The sequence below is a fragment of the Zingiber officinale genome, chromosome 4B, assembly GCF_018446385.1.
Source record: "Zingiber officinale cultivar Zhangliang chromosome 4B, Zo_v1.1, whole genome shotgun sequence".
In the NCBI taxonomy this organism is placed as follows: domain Eukaryota; kingdom Viridiplantae; phylum Streptophyta; class Magnoliopsida; order Zingiberales; family Zingiberaceae; genus Zingiber; species Zingiber officinale.
In genome coordinates this window covers 75,984,341-76,002,992 of record NC_055993.1, presented here as the reverse complement: position 1 = coordinate 76,002,992, position 18,652 = coordinate 75,984,341, and the positions used below count along the sequence as shown (strand labels likewise).

The 18,652-nt window shown below is 34.8% G+C and overlaps 2 protein-coding genes across 4 annotated transcripts; both read left to right on the top strand.

Annotated features, from left to right (window-relative positions):
• The first annotated feature begins 709 nt into the window (after positions 1-709).
• LOC121975181 (peroxisome biogenesis factor 10-like) lies at positions 710-10,009 on the top strand. The gene is made up of 11 exons (XM_042526644.1): positions 710-979; positions 1,068-1,099; positions 1,644-1,733; positions 5,458-5,552; positions 5,634-5,832; positions 6,005-6,074; positions 6,221-6,299; positions 6,448-6,581; positions 8,630-8,727; positions 8,911-9,002; positions 9,497-10,009. The coding sequence occupies exons 1-11, from the start codon at positions 796-798 to the stop codon at positions 9,597-9,599; spliced, it is 1,176 nt and encodes a 391-aa protein (XP_042382578.1). The 5' UTR covers positions 710-795; the 3' UTR covers positions 9,600-10,009.
• Positions 10,010-11,543: 1,534 nt separating this feature from the next.
• On the top strand, positions 11,544-15,631 carry LOC121975180 (protein GID8 homolog). 3 transcript variants are annotated; one of them, XM_042526641.1, is made up of 6 exons: positions 11,544-11,735; positions 11,835-11,994; positions 12,123-12,229; positions 13,681-13,812; positions 14,157-14,313; positions 15,255-15,631. In XM_042526641.1, exons 2-6 carry the CDS (start codon positions 11,838-11,840, stop codon positions 15,374-15,376), a joined length of 675 nt encoding a protein of 224 aa, XP_042382575.1. In that variant the 5' UTR covers positions 11,544-11,735; positions 11,835-11,837; the 3' UTR covers positions 15,377-15,631. The 3 variants fall into 3 exon arrangements, with proteins under 3 accessions (XP_042382575.1, XP_042382576.1, XP_042382577.1); XM_042526642.1 differs by having other exon boundaries at positions 11,556-11,674; XM_042526643.1 differs by having other exon boundaries at positions 11,569-11,666.
• The last annotated feature ends 3,021 nt before the right edge of the window (positions 15,632-18,652 follow it).

The following is an 18,652-nucleotide window of genomic DNA, read 5'->3' as shown; positions in this document are numbered from 1 at the left end:
ATAAAGGGCATCATGCATTTAACAATTATTTGAAATTTAACATCGTATAAATGGCATTTTAACCGTACAATCATTAGTTTAACTAAAATTAGATTAGTTATATCTAGTTTAAGGTTATATAAACATATCATTTTAACTATGAGTATGAGGTTCGACTAATTAATCTATTAGACTACTGAACCAACGATCCGGTCCAGCTTAATTTATGAGCGTGAAGTTCAACTAATTGAGCTTAAATCCGGTCCACTTTAAGTTGTACTACTAATCTTGCAGGTCCATTTTACCCTCATAGATTGGTGCAGATTTATATAGCGGTGTTACGTGGTAAATCGCTCTCCCTCAGCATCTCTATCGCACCCGATTCTAGATTATCACGAGAAAAATAAATCATGATAATCGAGAGGATAAATGATTATGGGATAAGTTATATAGGGTCATGATAATCGAGAGGATAAATGATTATGGGATGAGTTATATAGGGTCCGAAAATTTAAACTCCGATATTCTTATAATTTGATCCCTCGATCTCATATAATAAATATACCCTCACTTATCATCTCGGTTTACCCGTGGTGTTATCAGATATGGTCCGGTCACATTCTAGTTGTACGACTATGCATGCGGTTCCATTAATCGACCTAGTGGTTCATGATCCGGTTCGGTTTAATTTATACAACTATGTGTTTGACAGTGTGTTTGACAGTCCGATCAATTATATTTGATCGAAGTCCCTTATCATTTTAGTTTGTTCTTGCCGATCTGAAGCCAAGCATAAGGTCAAGGAGCAAGCGCGGCATGGGAGGGGAGAGGAGCGGCGGCGGAGAGGCCGGCCCGAGCTTCCGGCCGGCGACGGAAGGGTTGCGGGAAAGGCGGTTCCCTCCAGCGGCGCAGCCGGAGATCATGCGCGCTGCCGAGAAGGACGACAACTACGCCGCGTACGTCCATGATGCCTGCCGGGACGCCTTCCGACATCTCTTCGGTCATATTTCTCCTCCCCTCTCATTATGGTTCGATTTTGCTCATTATATAGCCTATCGATGCTCATTTGTGTGGTTGTTTCTGTTTAGGCACGAGGGTTGCTGTTGCATATCAAAGCGAGGTAGGCCTCGTTACTAAAAGATAGTTCTTTTGTTCTTCTCCTAAGCTTGATGTGGTTATGTCTCTATTAGTCATTTGATTCCTAACAGGCAGTGAGCAATGCCCTTTGAGTAGTGTGAATCGAGTGAATGATTTTAATATGATTCAACTTCACTTCCTCTATTGTATACGATTGTGTCATTTTTAGAGAAAAATAAGTGCTACCAAAATGCATCTGATCATTTTACAATCGTGCAGTCTGCTAAACACCTTAAATGCTCAAGCCAACTAGAAGTGTGATATTATTATTGAGTTGGTTCTAGTGTTGAAGAAATAGTATCAGTGATCAACATATGATTGTATAGGGCAACAAACCCCTCTTTCTTATTCTCAGGATACTGACACGAGGCTTGAATCAGTCATTGAACTACATGATTAAGTGTTTCTTTGGAAGATAACATTGTATCCTTTTCGTTTTTTTACATTATTTAACACTGCTCTTTTGTGCCACGTACATTTGTTTATGTTAAATATTCAGTTGCTTGTATTTGCTCAATATTCTACAGATAAAGCTATTAGGGCAGACACTTTACTACGTATTGACAACTGGTTCTGGACAGCAGACTTTGGGAGAAGAATACTGTGATATTTGCCAGGTTAATAATTTCTTTGATACATTAGATGTTATTTTCTTTTGGATTGTTTAGTACATTGTTGATATTTATATCATTACTTGGCTGATTTCCTTGTGGTCCTTGTTGGTGACCTTGCATACACTTATCAGTCATTTCTCGTGTTAAAGAGAGTAGAAGGTGAGAAGGAGAGAAAAAACTCCACCCCTCAATCCTACATCTCCAACCAAGGATTCTCATAATATCCTTAAATACTACGGAGGGCCTCACCTAAGTGCTTTATTATTTGTTGTTTGATTGAGATCACTCTTGGACTTTAACATTGTATCAGAGTTAGTTCATCACTTCTAATGATGTTAGGCTTGAGGGGGCATGCTAAAGAGAGTAGAAAGTTAGAATGAGAGGATAAACTCTAACATCAATCCCATGTCTATGAATAAGAATTCTTATAGTTTGGGTTAATTCTGGTGGACCCCTACCTAAGTGCCTAGCATTTGGATTGGATTGCGCTCCCTCTTGAGCTCTAACAACTTGACATTCAAATACTACTACAACAACAATAACCAAGCTTTATCCCACTAGGTGGGGTCGGCTATATAGATCCTTTTACACACTCTATCTTTTAATATATTATTATCTATACTTAAATAAATTTTATCTTGTTTTATTGTTGCTAATCAAGTCTTTTTTGGTTTTCCTCTTTCTTGTTTATATATGTGTTTGTCAAAGTTTCACATCGTCTAACTGGAGCATTTATTAGTCGTCTAAGTACATGCTTGTATCATCTTAAACGTGTCTTTCGGAATTTTTCCTTAATAGATGCAACTCCGATTTTCTCTCTGATCCTCGTATGTCCACACATCCACCTTAACATTCTCATCTTTACAACTCGTATCTTCTGCTCATGTGTTCGAGTCATAGCCCATCATTCAGCTCCATATAATATAGCAGGTCTAACTGCAGTTTTGTAGAACTTTCCTTTAAGTTTTAGAGCTATTTTACGATCACATGAAACACTTGATGCTCTTCTCTAAGCCATCTCTCTCAATTCCTTCATTGTTTTACAAAAATGATCATAAATATTTAAACCTCTTGGTTCCGGATAACTCGTCATCTTCTATGTAACAATTGTTTCATTGCGTCTAATATTATTAAACTTAAATTCTATATATTCTGTTTTTATTCTACTAAGGCTAAAATATTTCCCTTCTAGTATTTTTCCCGCCAAGATTCTAGTTTAGCATTTACTCTTTCACGTGTTTCATCTATCAAAATAATATCATTTGCATACAACATGCACCACAGTACTATGTTTTGAATGTGTGCAGTGAGTTCATCCACAATTAGTATAAAAAGATAAGGACTTGGAGCTGATCCTCGATGTAACCTATCTTTATTGGAAATGTTTCAGTTACTCCACCTGAAATCTTTACTCTGGTCGTTATATCCTCGTATGTATCCTTAATTAGTTAAATATATATTACGCTAACACTTCTCTTTTCTAGAATTCTCCATATAGTTTCTCTTTGGGCTCTATCATAAGCTTTTTCTAAGTCAATGAATACCATGTGTAAATCTTGTTTTTACTTTTGATATTTTTCAATTAGTTGTTTAAGAAGATGTATAGCTTCTATTGTTGATCTTTCAAGCAATAACCCAAATTGATTTTCAATCACCGTGGTCTCCTTAGTTTTTTTCTATTATTTTTTTCCCAAAGTTTCATAGTATGACTTATTAATTTAATACCCCTATAGTTTACATAATTTTATACGCCTTTCTCCTTCTTATATAAGAAAGCTAGAGTACTTATCCTCTATTGATCAGACATTTTTTTCATTTTCAATATTATGTTAAATAATTTTATAAGTCATTCAATATCTAGTTTCCCTATGCACTTTTATACTTTTATCGGAATATCATTTGGTTTAACAACTTTTTTATTATGCATCCCATTTAAAGCTTGTTCTACTTTTAAAGTTTGAATTCTACGATAAAAATTTAAATTTCTACTCTCATTTGACTTATTTAAATTACCTAAGTTAAGTTGGTCATTTAAACCTTCATTAAAAAGTTGATGAAATACCTCTTCCACCACTCTTTTATTTCTCCATCGTTTACTAGTACCCTATTATATTAATTTTTAATACATTTTATTTGGATAAGATCTCTTGCCTTCCTTTCTCTCACTTTAGCTATTCTATAAATGTCTCTTTCCCTTCTTTTGCATCCAATTTTTGATATAATTGTTCAAAAGTTTCATTCTTTACTTCATTCGCTACTTTCTTAGTATCTTTCTTGGCTATTGTATATTTTTTAAGTTTTCCTTATTCTTACAAATATATAATTCCTTTTAAGTTCGTTTTTCCTTCACTTTCTCGTGTACTTTCTCATTCCACCACCAAGATTCCTTACTTAGTAGTGCATGTCCTTTTAACTCACAGAGTACACTCTTTGCTACTATTTTCAACGTTGATACCATCTTATCCCATGTCGTATTAGAGTCACCGTATATTTAACTTAATGCTTGTACTCCTACCTTCTCCTTAAATATATTTTGCTTCCCATCTTTTAACTTCCACTACTTAATTATATGAGTCGTATATATTTTCTTTCTATTGATACTATGCTTGAGACGTATATCCAACTCTACTAATTTATGTTGGGTAGTTAAGCTTTCTCCTAGGATGACTTTGCAATCATTACAAATCTTTCTATTCTTTTGCCTAACCATAAGAAAGTCAATTTGCGATTTATTATTCCCATTTTTGAATGTGACTAAGTGCTTTTCTCTTTTCTTAAAAAACGTATTAGCTAATATAAGGTCATATGCTATCGCAAAATCTAATGAAAATTTTCCTTCTTCATTTCTTGTTCCAAACCTATATCTTCCATGTACCTTCTTATATTCCTCATTTTTCATTCCGACATGTCCATTTAGATCACCTCCTATTAAAATCATTTCATTTAACGGAATATTTTGTAATACTTCATCTAAATCGTCCGAAAACTTTGACTTAATAGCTTCATATAATCCTACTTGCGGTGCATATACGCTAATTATGTTTATAGTTTCTTTTGCCAGTATTATCTTAAGGGATATAATTTTATCCCCTTTTCTAATTACTCCTACAACTTTATCCTTTAACGAACTATCTACAACAACACCTACTCCATTTCTTGCTTTACTTGTTCCTGTGTACCATAACTTAAAACCCGAGTTCGCTATTTCTCACCTATCCATTTTGTCTCTTATACACACAAAATACTAATTCTTCTCCTAATCATCGTATCTATTACCTCCATTGATTTACTAGTGAGAGTTCCTATATTCCATGTTTCAAATCTTAGACTATTAGTTTTTCTATCATGTTTGTTCTTATTTAACACTATACCCAAGTTCTTATGAAGATGTAACGGTTCTTGCCGATACGTTACAGTTGGATCCTGTAACACAAATTCTTGCATATTTAGCACTACACTTGAGTTCTGGAGATGTAGCGGTTCTTTTTGAGACGTTATAGTCGGACCCTGCAACGCGCTCCTTCCTGGGAACAACCTAGCATTAACATAATAGTTTAATAGATCTATTCATTGAACATTTATCATAGTTTTAACGTTGGTCGATAACTTAACGCAATCCTCCTCTTTTATCCAGGCTTGGGATTGGGCATGACTGGTTCGTATAGAAATGCCATGTAGTAGCATTACAATGGATGTTTTCCTAAACTTGCTTTTTTCAAATGACAAGGTTGCAAGTTCTTATGGTTTGCCTCCTACACCAGCTAGAAGGATGCTTTTTGTAATCTACCAGACTGCAATTCCTTATCTTGCAGAAAGAATCAGGTGTCTTGAAATTCTCTTCCATTGCATTTGCTTATTAGTCTTGTCGGCTACTTATGTCACTGATGAAAAACTATCCTACAGCTCAAGGATGACTGCTCGTGGTATTATTTTGGCAGAATTGAACTCGAATGAGTTTTTTGGGAACAACAATCCAACCCAAGCTTATGGTTTTGATGTGCCCAGGAGTTCTTCTTTAACAAGTACACATGCATCCATTTTATCAAAGTTGAGACAAAATATCCATGGCCTATGGTTATGGGTGCTTCAGAAATGGCCGCTGGTATATCAATAATTTCTCCTAAGAATCTGCTGTATCTTTATTGATTTCTGTTCTTTCAGAAGCAAAATTTTCTAAAATATTGCATTTTATGCTGCTTTGGTTCTTATTGGTTGAAGGATTCAGCTCTTAATTAAAAAAAAAAAATCATATTAATTGTACATCTTGCTCTTAGGTGCTTCCTCTTGCCCATGAGATTTTACAGTTGGCTCTTCGAACCAACCTAATGTTCTTTTATTTTGAAGGTAATTTTATACTATAAACTGATTAGATCTTAATATCATTCTTTTATCTCGATATATGTGACATGATATAGTTATTTGCTAATTTAGTTGTGGATCATTTTCCTTTGTTTCTAGGGCTTATTTGTTTTTGCAATTTTTTTCTTCAGGTTTGTATTATCATGTGTCAAAACGAGCATCAGGTATCCGCTATGTATTTATTGGGAAGCCATCAAACCAAAGGCCCGGGTATGGAACCATTAATTATAACATTTGATCATAGCTCAGTACTTTTCTATTTTTTTCTTCTGTGTTTTGTTCTCTTTGATATGTAGTTGGCCTTCTGTGTAATTGTAGTTTTTTATTTGGACCTACTATACTTTACTGCCCTCTACAGGTATCAAATTTTGGGTGTATTCCTTCTAATCCAGTTATGCATTCTTGGAGCTGAAGGACTACGGAGAAGTAATTTATCTTCAATAACAAGTTCAGTTCATCATCCATCACCAAGAACCCATGGATCATTTTCAGGTAAACTTCAGATTAGTTTGTCTGAAAAGTCATCTGGTCAAGACCATCTTGGCTTTACCCTTCTCTCTTTTTGTTTGTTCTTGTGTGTTTCTTGTTTTGATTTTTTTATTCTTGCAAGGTATGGCATTGTCTGTAACAGTGTAGAATCATAAAGGGTTCAATTGACAGGAGGGAAAAAAGGTTAATGTATCATATTTTATGCCTGAACTCCATGGAGTTAAAAGTTCAGGGGAATCTGAGGAAGTGATTCTTCTGTTTTTAACATATTCAACATCTTCTAGGTTCAATAAGCTGTAGGTCTCATTCCTCTTGATTGGATTATAGAATCAACAAAATCTGTAAAGCTTAGTTTCCAAATTCCAAATGGAAATTGCCAATGATTGGACAAATCAGTACAAATATAGGAAGAAAATGGAACTTGGATAAGGTCATACACCTGCTTTGATCATGAATGTAGTGTGTTGAAAGGGACTACTATGAATGCATGAGCATTTATTATCAGAAAATCTCTACAGGAATCACATAACTACTTTCATTGTGCACGTGAACACAATGTTGAATGTTTACCTATTGAAATTTATTCTGCATATTGAATTGCCATTTAGTTCTATCATGTGATCAAAAAGATTTTTGAGATTCATATTTATCTTTTTAACGGATCTTTTTGTACAAAGATTTTCTGCCTACCAATAACAAACTTAAGAAATAGCATTTATATTAGGCATAAAAGGCCTCTGCAAACCTAACTAACAAGACACAAATGTAAGCTAGGAGAGTAATGTTTTAAAATATTAAAACATGATAGATGCTTGTTGTAATTCTATTTTGATGAAATAGTTTAATCAATATTAGAGTAGTTAACTAAACCATCGTGGCCAAAAAAAAAATGTTTAGATTCATCAAAAAAAAAAAAAACTTTATACTGACGAACTATCACACTTCTAAGGTGTTAATTTTTTTGGGCAAAGTCAAAAGGGCGCCTTTTTTTTTGGAATCATCAAGATGTCGTTCTATTTTAATTTGACACCCCACCCCATGTACAATTACCCCACTACCCTCTACTACATAGTAACTTATTCTCATTATTATATTTCTCCTATTTTTTCCCACCTAAATTGGCACTTTTTCCCACCTAAATTGGCACGTTGTAGCAGCTATGGTTTCGTAGCTGCTACATGGTTATAGCAGCTATGGTTCCATAGTTGCTACAACATTGAAAACAATAATTTAAGATTAAAATTGTTAGGAGTTTTCAAAAAGGTTCTAAATGACGTTTTTTTAGCTTGAAACTGGGCCGTTTCAGGTTTCACCCCGTAATTAGTTGTAGATCTCTAAACGAGCTTCGATTTGATATATTATGTGTTTTGTGGTTTAGCTTGAGTCAAAAGTTATGGTTTCTCAAAGTTTAGGGTTTAACATTCATGTTGTAGCAGCTACGGTTTCATAGTTGCTACAACGTGAATATTAAATCCTAAACTTTCATATGTCATAACTTTTGACTCGGGTTAAAACATGGGACGTATAATATATCAAATTGAAGCTAGATCTACAACTTCCACTCGTAACAGTTTGGTTTCAGGCTAAAATAAATGTTGTTTAAATTCCTTCGACTAATTTTAGTCTTAAAAAAAAAATTCCATGTTGTAGTAGCTACAAAATCGTAGCTACTACAATTACAATTTTGTAGTTGCTACAATGCTCCCGATTTAGGTGGAAGATAGGATAATAATGAGGGACGACAATTGTGTCATTTTACCGGGTGGAGCGTCCTTTTGATAAAAAATCAATATAGGGCGTCCCTTGGACGATTCAGTAAAAAAAGGGGTGCCTTTTTGACTTTTGTCCAATTTTTTTCCTTTTGTTCTCTTGCAATTGTTGTCATTATTTCAGCTTCTTACTGGGTTATTCTGCTAGTGCATTATGGAATATCTTCTCTCGCAACTAATTGATTAGATAGGCTAGTTTTGTAGTTCAATTGGGCTAAACTTCTTAACTATTCATCTGTCCAACTGTGTATCACCGTTTAATTTATGGATTGATGATTTCAGGTAGAGATTTACCTGTTCTGAATGAAGATGGCAATCTGATCCCTGATATTGATGCTAGTAAAGGAAGTTCTATCACTGATTCCTTTTCTCATTCAGAGGTATTTTTGTTATCACTGATTCCTTTTCTCATTCAGAGGTATTTTTGTCAAATACAATGTAATTGAATTAGTAAAAAAAAAGAGTCATAAGATTTTTATGGTTAACAACATTTGTGCACACTGGTTGCACCTTGGAAGTAATGGAAATAACAGATATTAATGTTCTTTGTTTCCTTTTTTCAGCCTCAATCATCAGGTGGCATAAGTAAATGCACCCTTTGCCTCGGTTCACGCCAACATCCTACAGCGACACCCTGTGGTCATGTCTTCTGCTGGTATTGCTCTATTTTTTTTTCTGGTTCTGATTTCTATGACAGGGCATAGCTGATTCAAACTTCCTAATGGTAGTTTTCTTCTGGGACAGCATTTGAACCAGATGGAGATAGATTGCTATGTTCAGCAAAACTTTTAATTAACCCTTCTTTTGTTGTTTTATACCCTGCACACCCCCTTTCTTTTTGGTGTCTAATGGCCTCATTCTTGGAAGGCCTTCCAAAATTCTTATGAGCATTTAGTTTTTCTGTGTACTGCATGAGAACATGATTCCTTGATAAGTTGATCTTAGTTTTCTTGTTTGCAAACTTATATCATCTCCGATGAAAGAACATCACTTTTTTACTAGTTCGGTCATGTTTCATGGCTGTCTTCAATGATCAATTGTCAGTCTCCACCGTTAGCTTCATGTAGAATTAAATCTTCATTTACTCTAAAATTATACATTTTGATGGTTGATAAGCAGGTGGTTCACATTGTTCTATATCAATTGTAGGAATTGCATAATGGAATGGTGCAATGAAAAGCTTGAATGCCCTCTCTGTCGCACTTCGATTACTCACTCAAGCTTAGTTTGCTTGTATCATTCTGACTTTTAATAGCATCAACTTAACATACTACGAACAGTGGGAAAGATAGAATTGAATCTTGCATGCAATAGAATAGAAGCTGGCACTGGGCAACAAACAGAACAAGGGAGGTCAGTCACCATTTCAGAGTTATCCAGATGTTTGGTATTTTGGCTTAGATTAGATAAATACAGGATGGTTCCGTTGATGATTCTATGTAGCTATCAAATTGACAAGATTAGTACGGTGCCAATTACAATTTTCTACATGCACCTTCCAAATTCTTGATTCAGTTGTAATAATAGGAGAATAGTGTTGTTGTAATATAACATTTGACAAACAGAAAGTGCGCTCATTCTATAGGTATATCAATAATTTCATTATTGGCCCTTGTATTAAATTGGTGTATTCCTTTTCCATTTTATGATAAGATTCAATGAGCATTGGTTTGTTTGGTTCATAGGAATAATTACTCCATTCTTTTTGAATTCTTAGGAAATGTTTCTATGTTCGGTTAAAAAATAAAATTAGAAAAGTGATTTTCATTGAGCAATGTTTCCTTAATCATTTTCTTATTAATGTTTTATTCTATTCTAGGAATAATGGCTCCTCTTCTATTTTATTGTTCAAACAATAGTTAGTCTTACCAATTCTTGATGCATGTTACTATCTTCTTTTTTTTTTTTAGATGTTCTTATGGATGTTGATACATGGTGAATATTATGCTCCTGTTTATCTCAATGTTCATATCGTTTATATCTTGTTCACTTGGCTATTTCTATAGTGGGTGTAGTAGGATATGTCGACATTAACAGGTATTTGATGTGTATATGATTTACCTTCAGAATTTAATGCGGCCTCTCCAAAAACATAATATTTTAGTGTTGGATAGATTTGTCTGTCATTTCTTTGTTCCTTCGATCTTTTTGCAATGGTTTGCCATTACTACGAGGATGTGTTTAGTTTGCCTTAGAATTTAATGTGATCTTCCCAAGTTGAGGGGCATATGAACGATTGAACTCACTATTATCTCTACTAAAGTGATTTGTTCGCCGCAAAGTAGCAAGGCTACTTGTATCGGTAAGAACTAAGAACACATATCCATGTTTCTACTCTTAATGAATTAAAAAAGAATTAGCACAATAGTTGATCTCTTGATATTCTTGATTATGATATTTCAACTGTTTCTATATTCAACAAAGATATTACTTAGGTTCGGTGGTAAGAGAACATTTTTCCATGCCATGAGGGTTCCATTTATATATTGGGCATTTTATATCCGTGGTTCTCAAAATATTTGTGATACTAGTGCATCATGTCATGAATTGTCTGTGCTTCTGGGTTTATTTTGATAGTCGGTAGAAAATTTTTATAAGATTAAATTAGTCATCTTGAAGATTAATTGGTTCCAAAAGTTAGATACCTAGATTTTTTTTATAAAAAAAGACATTACTTCCTACTCGAGACATGGTGCGATGGTAAGAGGTAGGACAAGTTTTCATGCAACGAGGGTTTCAATTTCTCGCAGGACATATCATATGTCCGTAGTATTTAGTGATTGGTGAATTTTTTTTTTTAAGATCAAATCGGTCAAATCTTAATTGGTTCAAAGAGTTAACTTGATTATCAATAATTGTGCATATGATTTATGGAGTTACAAATGGATATGGAGTAACAAATGGATGAGTTTAGGTTTTGCTTTTGTAGTTGATCTTCCAAATTATGAGACAAGGGTTCGAGATATTTTATATTGTCTAATTCATGCAATTTTATTGTTTCGATAATTAGTGGATTGATTCACTATCTTTATGTGCAATGCTTTATTTTTTAAAAGTTTATTATTATTATAAAAAAATTTAAATATATAATGATATAAAATTTAATTGTTTAATTGTATTTTTTTTTGTTTTTGGCCCTGGAGCTCGGGCTCGGACCTACAGTAAGTGGCTAGATATAATGTCAGGGTTTAACCGACTCTCATTGCCTAGGGAAGTCAGATTCTATAATTGAACAAGGAATCAAACTAAGAGGGCCCACTTTCGTCTAGCCAGCCACCGCATCCGCCTCCTCGCCGCCGATAGGGTCAGCTGCGCCGCCGTAAGCCGGTGATCTGATGTCCCATCAGTTCTACTGCCTTCCCTACCGCTTTAACCTAACGAAGCCCCAGTAGTCTACCCCTTTCTCTTACTCTTCTCGCTCCCAGAAGCGGATTAGGGTTTCTTCTCGCCTTCCACCCGTGACTAAATCCGTGCTGTTCGCTCGCAGCCGATGTCGAAGAAGGTGATTACGAGGGAGGAATGGGAGAGGAAGCTCAAGGATGTGAAGATCAGGAAGGAGGACATGAATAAGCTCGTCATGAACTTTCTCGTAACGGAAGGCTATGTGGATGCCGCCGAGAAGTTCCGCATTGAATCCGGCACCGAGCGTATCCTGTCACTTTTACTTCAAAAAGTTGTTTTATTTTCCTCGTTTCGTTTTGTGTTTGTTCTGTGCTTTCCATTGTTCTGATCGTAATTGCCAATCGTGTGGTTGTTTTTCCTTATGAGCGATTAGCCGACGTTGACCTCGCCACAATAACTGATCGCATGGCTGTGAAGCAGGCCTTGCAATCTGGCAACGTCGAGGATGCTATCGAGAAAGTTAATGATTTGAACCCTACGGTAAGACAAAAATTTGTCACTGCGTTTCGTTTAGGTGTTTTTTAGCGTCTATTTATGCTTAAAAGAGAGAAAGTGGACAAATGTGAAACTGATAGTTTGCATTTAGTTTTTTGTTATTTGGTCAGACAGCTGTTGTATACTAGATATGTACTGAAAAATCAGCTTTGCGTAGCCCTAATCTATATCTTAGGAGTGTCACCCTTGATAATATATGGTGCACTTTGCTAAATATCCAAAAAAAACAGTATTGTGCAAATTAGTGGGAATCACATTCCTTTCGATTCTTATGGAGTGCTGAATATTTATTTTCCTCTGATGCGATTTCTTGTTCTGGGTGGATATATCAATTAAGTGTGACTCAGACCAACATCTTTGGATAGTTTTTGCAATCTACTCAATGAAAACTTGGGTTTCTAGTCCTTAACATTGCTCAGCGCTTGAAATCATTTTCTCGTTTGATAATTTTACTATAAGACCAAGATTAAGACCATGTTGATGTGTTCAAGGTGACTAATATTCTACAATCAAGTAGGTTGAATTGATTACCATGGGACGTGTAAGGATAAACAGACCGAAAAAAGATTCTATTCGACATTATTAATAGTGTTTACTTGGAGGAGAGGAAATAGACAGGAAATGCAATAGTTTAAGTGAAAAAAGGAAAAAAAAACGAATTGTATTATTTGATTTCCACTTTATTTCATTTATCTTTTTTACTTAGAATTTAGAGAGAAGAAATATTCGTGTTTACATTCCTATGAGATGTGAAAATTTTATTTCTTCTCAAAATAAAATAATGAATAAAATTGAATTCCTTCTACTTCTCTATTTCCTTCCAATCAAACAAGACAAATGAATCATTTTATTCCATTCCTATTCTTTTCTCTTATTTTCATCCAGGTAAACACAAAAGTGATTTAAAGGATCAAGATATTACTAGTAATATAGTCTCGCATAAAGTTCGGTAGTAGAAAAAGATCCTGTGTAATCGACTTCAAGTAGTTGGGTCTCATGACTTGTTAATGTTATATTTTTAAGACCTTTCTGTGCAAGGAGAACCAAGACTTGCTATTCATTTTTGCATTATGAATAATTACTCTATAAAATACTGCTTGTCACCGAGATGCGTAGCTGAGCTGATATCAATTTCATAACTTTAATTTTCTTATTTTACTTAAGATCATTAAAGATAATAGTAAGCTCTCTGGGAGCAGGATTACTATAGTTATGAGTTTTCGGTACTTTAAGATTAGCACGAATTTTTGTTGTCTACTCATCATTGTGATGCTGTGGTCCTCTCAATCTGGAGATAAAGTCAAAACTAGTTCATATTTGTGTATTTATATCATAATTTAAATAGACAACTAGGAAAGGATAAATGGTTTTTCTTTGTACCTTGTTTTATCAGTAATGTATGACTATTTCGTAACTTGGCATATTTCATTTTGCAGATTCTAGATACCAATCCTCAACTGTATTTCCATCTACAGCAACAGAGATTGATTGAGTTGATTCGTAGTGGAAAGGTAGAAGAGGCTCTAGAGTTTGCTCAGGAGGAGCTGGCTCCAAGAGGAGAAGAAAATGTATGCTCCTTTCATTCTTATATAGAAATCTATCCTCATTAAAGATCCTCTTGTTCTTATTGCCACCTCTAGTAAAATATAATTTATTGTCTTTACACTTGACCTACTCATACTGAAACTCTGAGGAAATTAGCTTGTTCTTCTGTTTTTCATTTGGCCTTCTCATTGGAAAATTCATGTGAATACATTCCTCAGAACCTTACTGAAGTTGCTTTACTTTTCCCTTGTTTATTTTTATGCTTCCTATGTAAAATCTTGACTGATTTTTTGTTTCCTGTTATTTACTGGTTGCAATTACTTAGGAACAAAAAATGTTCAAGTAAACTGTATTTTGGTTTTCACAGCAAAGTTTTCTAGAGGAGTTGGAGAAGACAGTTGCCCTCTTGGCGTTTGAAGATGTAAAAAATTGTCCTTATGGAGAACTTCTAGACACCTCACAACGCTTGAAAACTGCAAGTGAGCTTAATGCTGCCATACTAACTAGCCAAAGTCATGATAAAGGTTGGTGGTATTTACTCTGATTTCCAGTTTTCCAACTGCTATCCTATGAAATAATGGTATATCCCAATATACTAACAACTAAGTCCAATTTAAGAGCCCAAAAAGTAAACTGTATGATAGAATGTCTAGATCTACTTATTTTAGCTGCAGAAAAAATGTTCAGAATGATCTGAGAAAGATGCTAATTCAACCTGGAAATATCTAATTAGGATTATTTTTAACAGAAGGCATTGAAAGTGTAGATTGGAAATTTTTAACAACTCAGCCATCTCTCCCAGAGTTCATTTCAATTTTCTTCCTACAAATGTCATATGACTATATGAGGTGATACACTTAAATATCCTACGAAAGACCCCAGATATTTCTCTATATTTCGATGATATATTTATACTTTCGTATATGCATGATCCAATATTTCTACTTGTGAAGTCAATACATCACTCCCTCTCCATAATGGTTGAGCCTATTAGGATACCCTCAACTCCATGTCCGAATAAAAGCAAGTGGTAATAAGTTCTAAAGGATCAATTAATTCATGGCCCAACCCCCACATGATGTATGCTCTTCATATTATAGACTAAGCGAGGGATTAAATGGTATAGTGAATTTGTTGGTAGCTTGGAGGATTACAAACATGACTATTGCTTACCAATTAGCAATTTTTGCATTAATTGCGACTTCATCTGTATTACTGATTAGTGTACCCATTCTATTAACATTATATTTCCTTGAGGTACTCCTGTGGCTAAATGGTGTGAATGTTGGTATCTGGCAATTCTATGGTTGAATCTCTAAAATGAGAATTTGGACTCCTTTATTCATTGTCATTGTCTGAGAACCAATATCGTGTCTCTCAGTCCTAGAAAATTTAACTTGGATTTTGACTCCACGATCGACCATATTTTGACTTGGATGTGAACAAGACTCCATTTTTTTGGCAGATCCAAAGCTTCCTAGCTTGCTGAAAATGCTGATATGGGCACAGAATCAGCTGGATGAGAAGGCTGCTTATCCGAAAATAAACAATCTAACAACAGCAGCAGTTGATGATCCAGCAGTCTGAGTTCACAAAGACTAATCATATTCTTAACCGATCGGAAGGTTTGGTTAGGTTTTGCAGTTGATCGATGTGTAAATTAATGGTATCAAATGATCCATTGTGATTGTATCTCGTTTGGATATCGAACTTTCTTTGTCTTATTTGGATGTTTATGTTGTAATTGACCTTTTGTGCTTCGCTCCTTTTGCTATCATATCCTATAAACTGTGTAAATTAGTTTGTTGTTTGATAATTTATATCTCAAAATTGTTTTGTAAATTCGATAATAGTGTATCACTCTTCATTTTGAAAAGAACTATGATGATACAATATATAATTGAACAAAATATATAATTAATTGAAATTTAAAAAAGAATTAAGAACATGTTAATGTTACAATGTTTATATGGTTTTCATATTGAATTTTGGAAGTAATTTAAACCATTTGGGAAAGTAACTAGAACTAATTTTAATTGACTATGATTATGGTTTGTGGTTAACAATTTCGAATTGAATCAAATCATATATATATATATACACACATATAGAAATATTCCGTTGCGGAATGTTTCGTGCGGACCTGCCCTCGTGGCAAGTCCGTGTCAAATTTTTTTTTACATATTATAGTTTTTTTCCCAGCCCTAATTTCTCTCGTCGATGTTTCTCGCCGCGACGACTCTCCTCAAAACCTTCCCTAGTCGTGCCCCTCGCGATTCTTCGTCGTCGCGCTCGAAGTTAGGGTTTCCGCCCCTTCCTCCTTTGTCGCGACACACTCGTCGAAGAGGATACCTTCCTCCTTCATCGCGACGCACCCGTCGTGAGAAAAATCCACAGGCGCCTTCCCTCGTCGTGCCCCTCGCGATTCTTCGTCGTCGCACCTGAAGCTAGGGTTTCCGCCCCTTCCTCCTTCGTCGCGACGCACCCGTCAAAGAGGATAACCCACAGGCGCCTTTCTCCTTCGTTGCGCCAAAGCTAGGGGTTCCTATCTGTTGTTACTTGATCGACAAGCTGAAGCTAGGGTTTTTCCGCACCTCACTCCCCTTCATTTGTTCTTCTCGACGTTACACTCTATTACTTGGTTTTCTTTTCTCCAATCATTTGTGACCTATAGAGATTTGTGCCTTTCATCTTGTCTTGGTTTTCTTTTCTCCAATCATTTGTGACTTACAAAGATTTCTACCCTTCATCTGGTAATTTATACATTTTGTAATGTACAATATCTTGAATATTTATTAGTGAGATATTGATTAAACCCTAAGTGATATATGATTCATTAAAGATATTCTAAACACTGTAATCTAATCTAATTTCTTGTAAATTGGATTAATTTTGTCTCACTGCAAATATTGATATTTAGGTATTACAAAATATGGTGTGTCATAAAATTTAGATATTTTAATGCAAATTGGTCAAATTTTTCATAAAATTGTGTAATTTTTCATTCCTTAAGCAAATTGCTATTGTTTAGCTTAATTTGGTCAAATTTTACTTTTTAGGTTGTGCATGAATGACATCATCAAGTAACAACAACATCAACCATACCAAATATGAAACTGTGTGATGCAGGGACTGCGGACTAAGAGCATTAGTGCTAGTCTCTAGATCGATCAAGAACCCAGGAAGACTATATTATAGATGTAAGCATCATGGATGGTTAAAGTGGGTGAGGTTTGATACTGGACTAAATGAAGACACTAATGATATACATTTTAGGATGTTGGCAAGAGTGGAGTCAAGGGTGTGAAGTGAACACATTGCTTATTCTGGACATAATATGGGAAATTGGAATATAACGCTTATGGTCTGGATATTAGTGATAGCAAACTTAATTCTTTTGGCTATATACTTGTTTTGTTTGTTGGTTGGCCTAGTTAAGTAGTACTAGTGTTGTAATGTGATAAAGAAATGTAATTATGGATGATGTCGATATTTTTTTAATTTATGGATGGATATTAGTTTTGTGTTATGCTTATTACTAAACTTGTTGAAGAGATGAAATAGAACCAAGGTATATCCTTTTGATCAGATGTTGAATCGATCATCAGAAGAAGAATTAGGCCAAAATTTAGGATACATTTTGGGAAAATGAAACTTCCATGGAAGAGAAGCAAATGAAATGCTTTCATAAAAATTCTCGTAGAATCGAGAATGAAGTTTTCATTCTGTACAACGTAGTTACCAAATTGATCTTTCATCATGGCCTGCCATTGAGCAGATAGGGAAAACATTCAAACAGGTTTCAGTGATGCGAACTGTATCACTGTCCTAGCAATTCCAGAATGTCGTGGCAATGAATTTAATTTGACGAAACTGAGTTAATTCACGACAAGACGATAGTATTTCTTGAAACAATCCTTGGGTTCCCTTTCTCAACGAGACGATAAACCTTAAATAGATAAACACTCAGAATTTAAATGCATGAACCAAAGTCCAAACTCTAAATTCAAGAGGGTGTCAGCTAAACTGCATCATTAGAAAAGCTCAGAGGGAAACACAATAGACCAAAGGCAATATATCCAATTACGATAGTTTGATGAAATGCATGGATGAAGCAAACCTAGAGAGGCTCATTTTCATCAGTCGAACCCAACTTCTCGCTCACCAAAAGTTGTCGTGCTTCAAGACTACCGAAAGTCAACCATTTTTCAATGACATTTAAAGCAAATTTCTGCCGACTCATCTGTACTATTTGTCCAGTTAATTGCTTAATAATCACAGAACGCTTATCAGGCTTTCCATGCTCCAGCACATGCTGTCAATATATAATGCAAAAGGCGTTGAATTTTTATGCTATAACAAAACAGTTACAGTGCCCTTATTCGTTGGCATGTCCATTTTCACTTATGACCAAATTAAGATACCATCAATCCAATAAGTGATCGGACAATTTAAACATATATTCTTCTGAAGATGTGGAAACATAATAAACTCTCTCACAAGCACTATGCCACCTTGCACAGAATAAACTCTCTCACAAGCACTAAAATTAATAACCATGATATTGTACTAACAATTATCTCAATAAATAAAATAACTCAATTACATCTAAATAAAATACATGTTATCAATTAATGCCAGCAACAGATGGGAATTGAATAAGATGCATAATAGATTTCTACAACCAGAAATAATCTGGCCTTGTTGAGAGAAAAATGACCCTTTCCTCAAGAACCATGGCTTCTTCAATTGATTAATGCAATAAGGTACAACAAAATAGTTACAATGCCTCCAGATTGTGATTGATTTGATACGAGTGTGCATTGGTTACTCTTAAATTAACATCGATAATGTCATCTTGCT

What these genes read in the sequence shown, in the direction of transcription:
- LOC121975181 (XM_042526644.1), top strand. Translation starts at nt 796, where the DNA reads ATGGGAGGGGAGAGGAGCGGCGGCGGAGAGGCCGGCCCGAGCTTCCGG. An exon ending in CTGTTGCATATCAAAGCGAG is followed by an intron (nt 1,100 to 1,643) that starts GTAGGCCTCGTT and finishes AATATTCTACAG; the next exon opens with ATAAAGCTATTAGGGCAGAC. An exon ending in AATACTGTGATATTTGCCAG is followed by an intron (nt 1,734 to 5,457) that starts GTTAATAATTTC and finishes TCAAATGACAAG; the next exon opens with GTTGCAAGTTCTTATGGTTT.
- LOC121975180 (XM_042526641.1), top strand. Translation starts at nt 11,838, where the DNA reads ATGTCGAAGAAGGTGATTACGAGGGAGGAATGGGAGAGGAAGCTCAAG. An exon ending in CATTGAATCCGGCACCGAGC is followed by an intron (nt 11,995 to 12,122) that starts GTATCCTGTCAC and finishes ATGAGCGATTAG; the next exon opens with CCGACGTTGACCTCGCCACA. An exon ending in CTCCAAGAGGAGAAGAAAAT is followed by an intron (nt 13,813 to 14,156) that starts GTATGCTCCTTT and finishes TGGTTTTCACAG; the next exon opens with CAAAGTTTTCTAGAGGAGTT.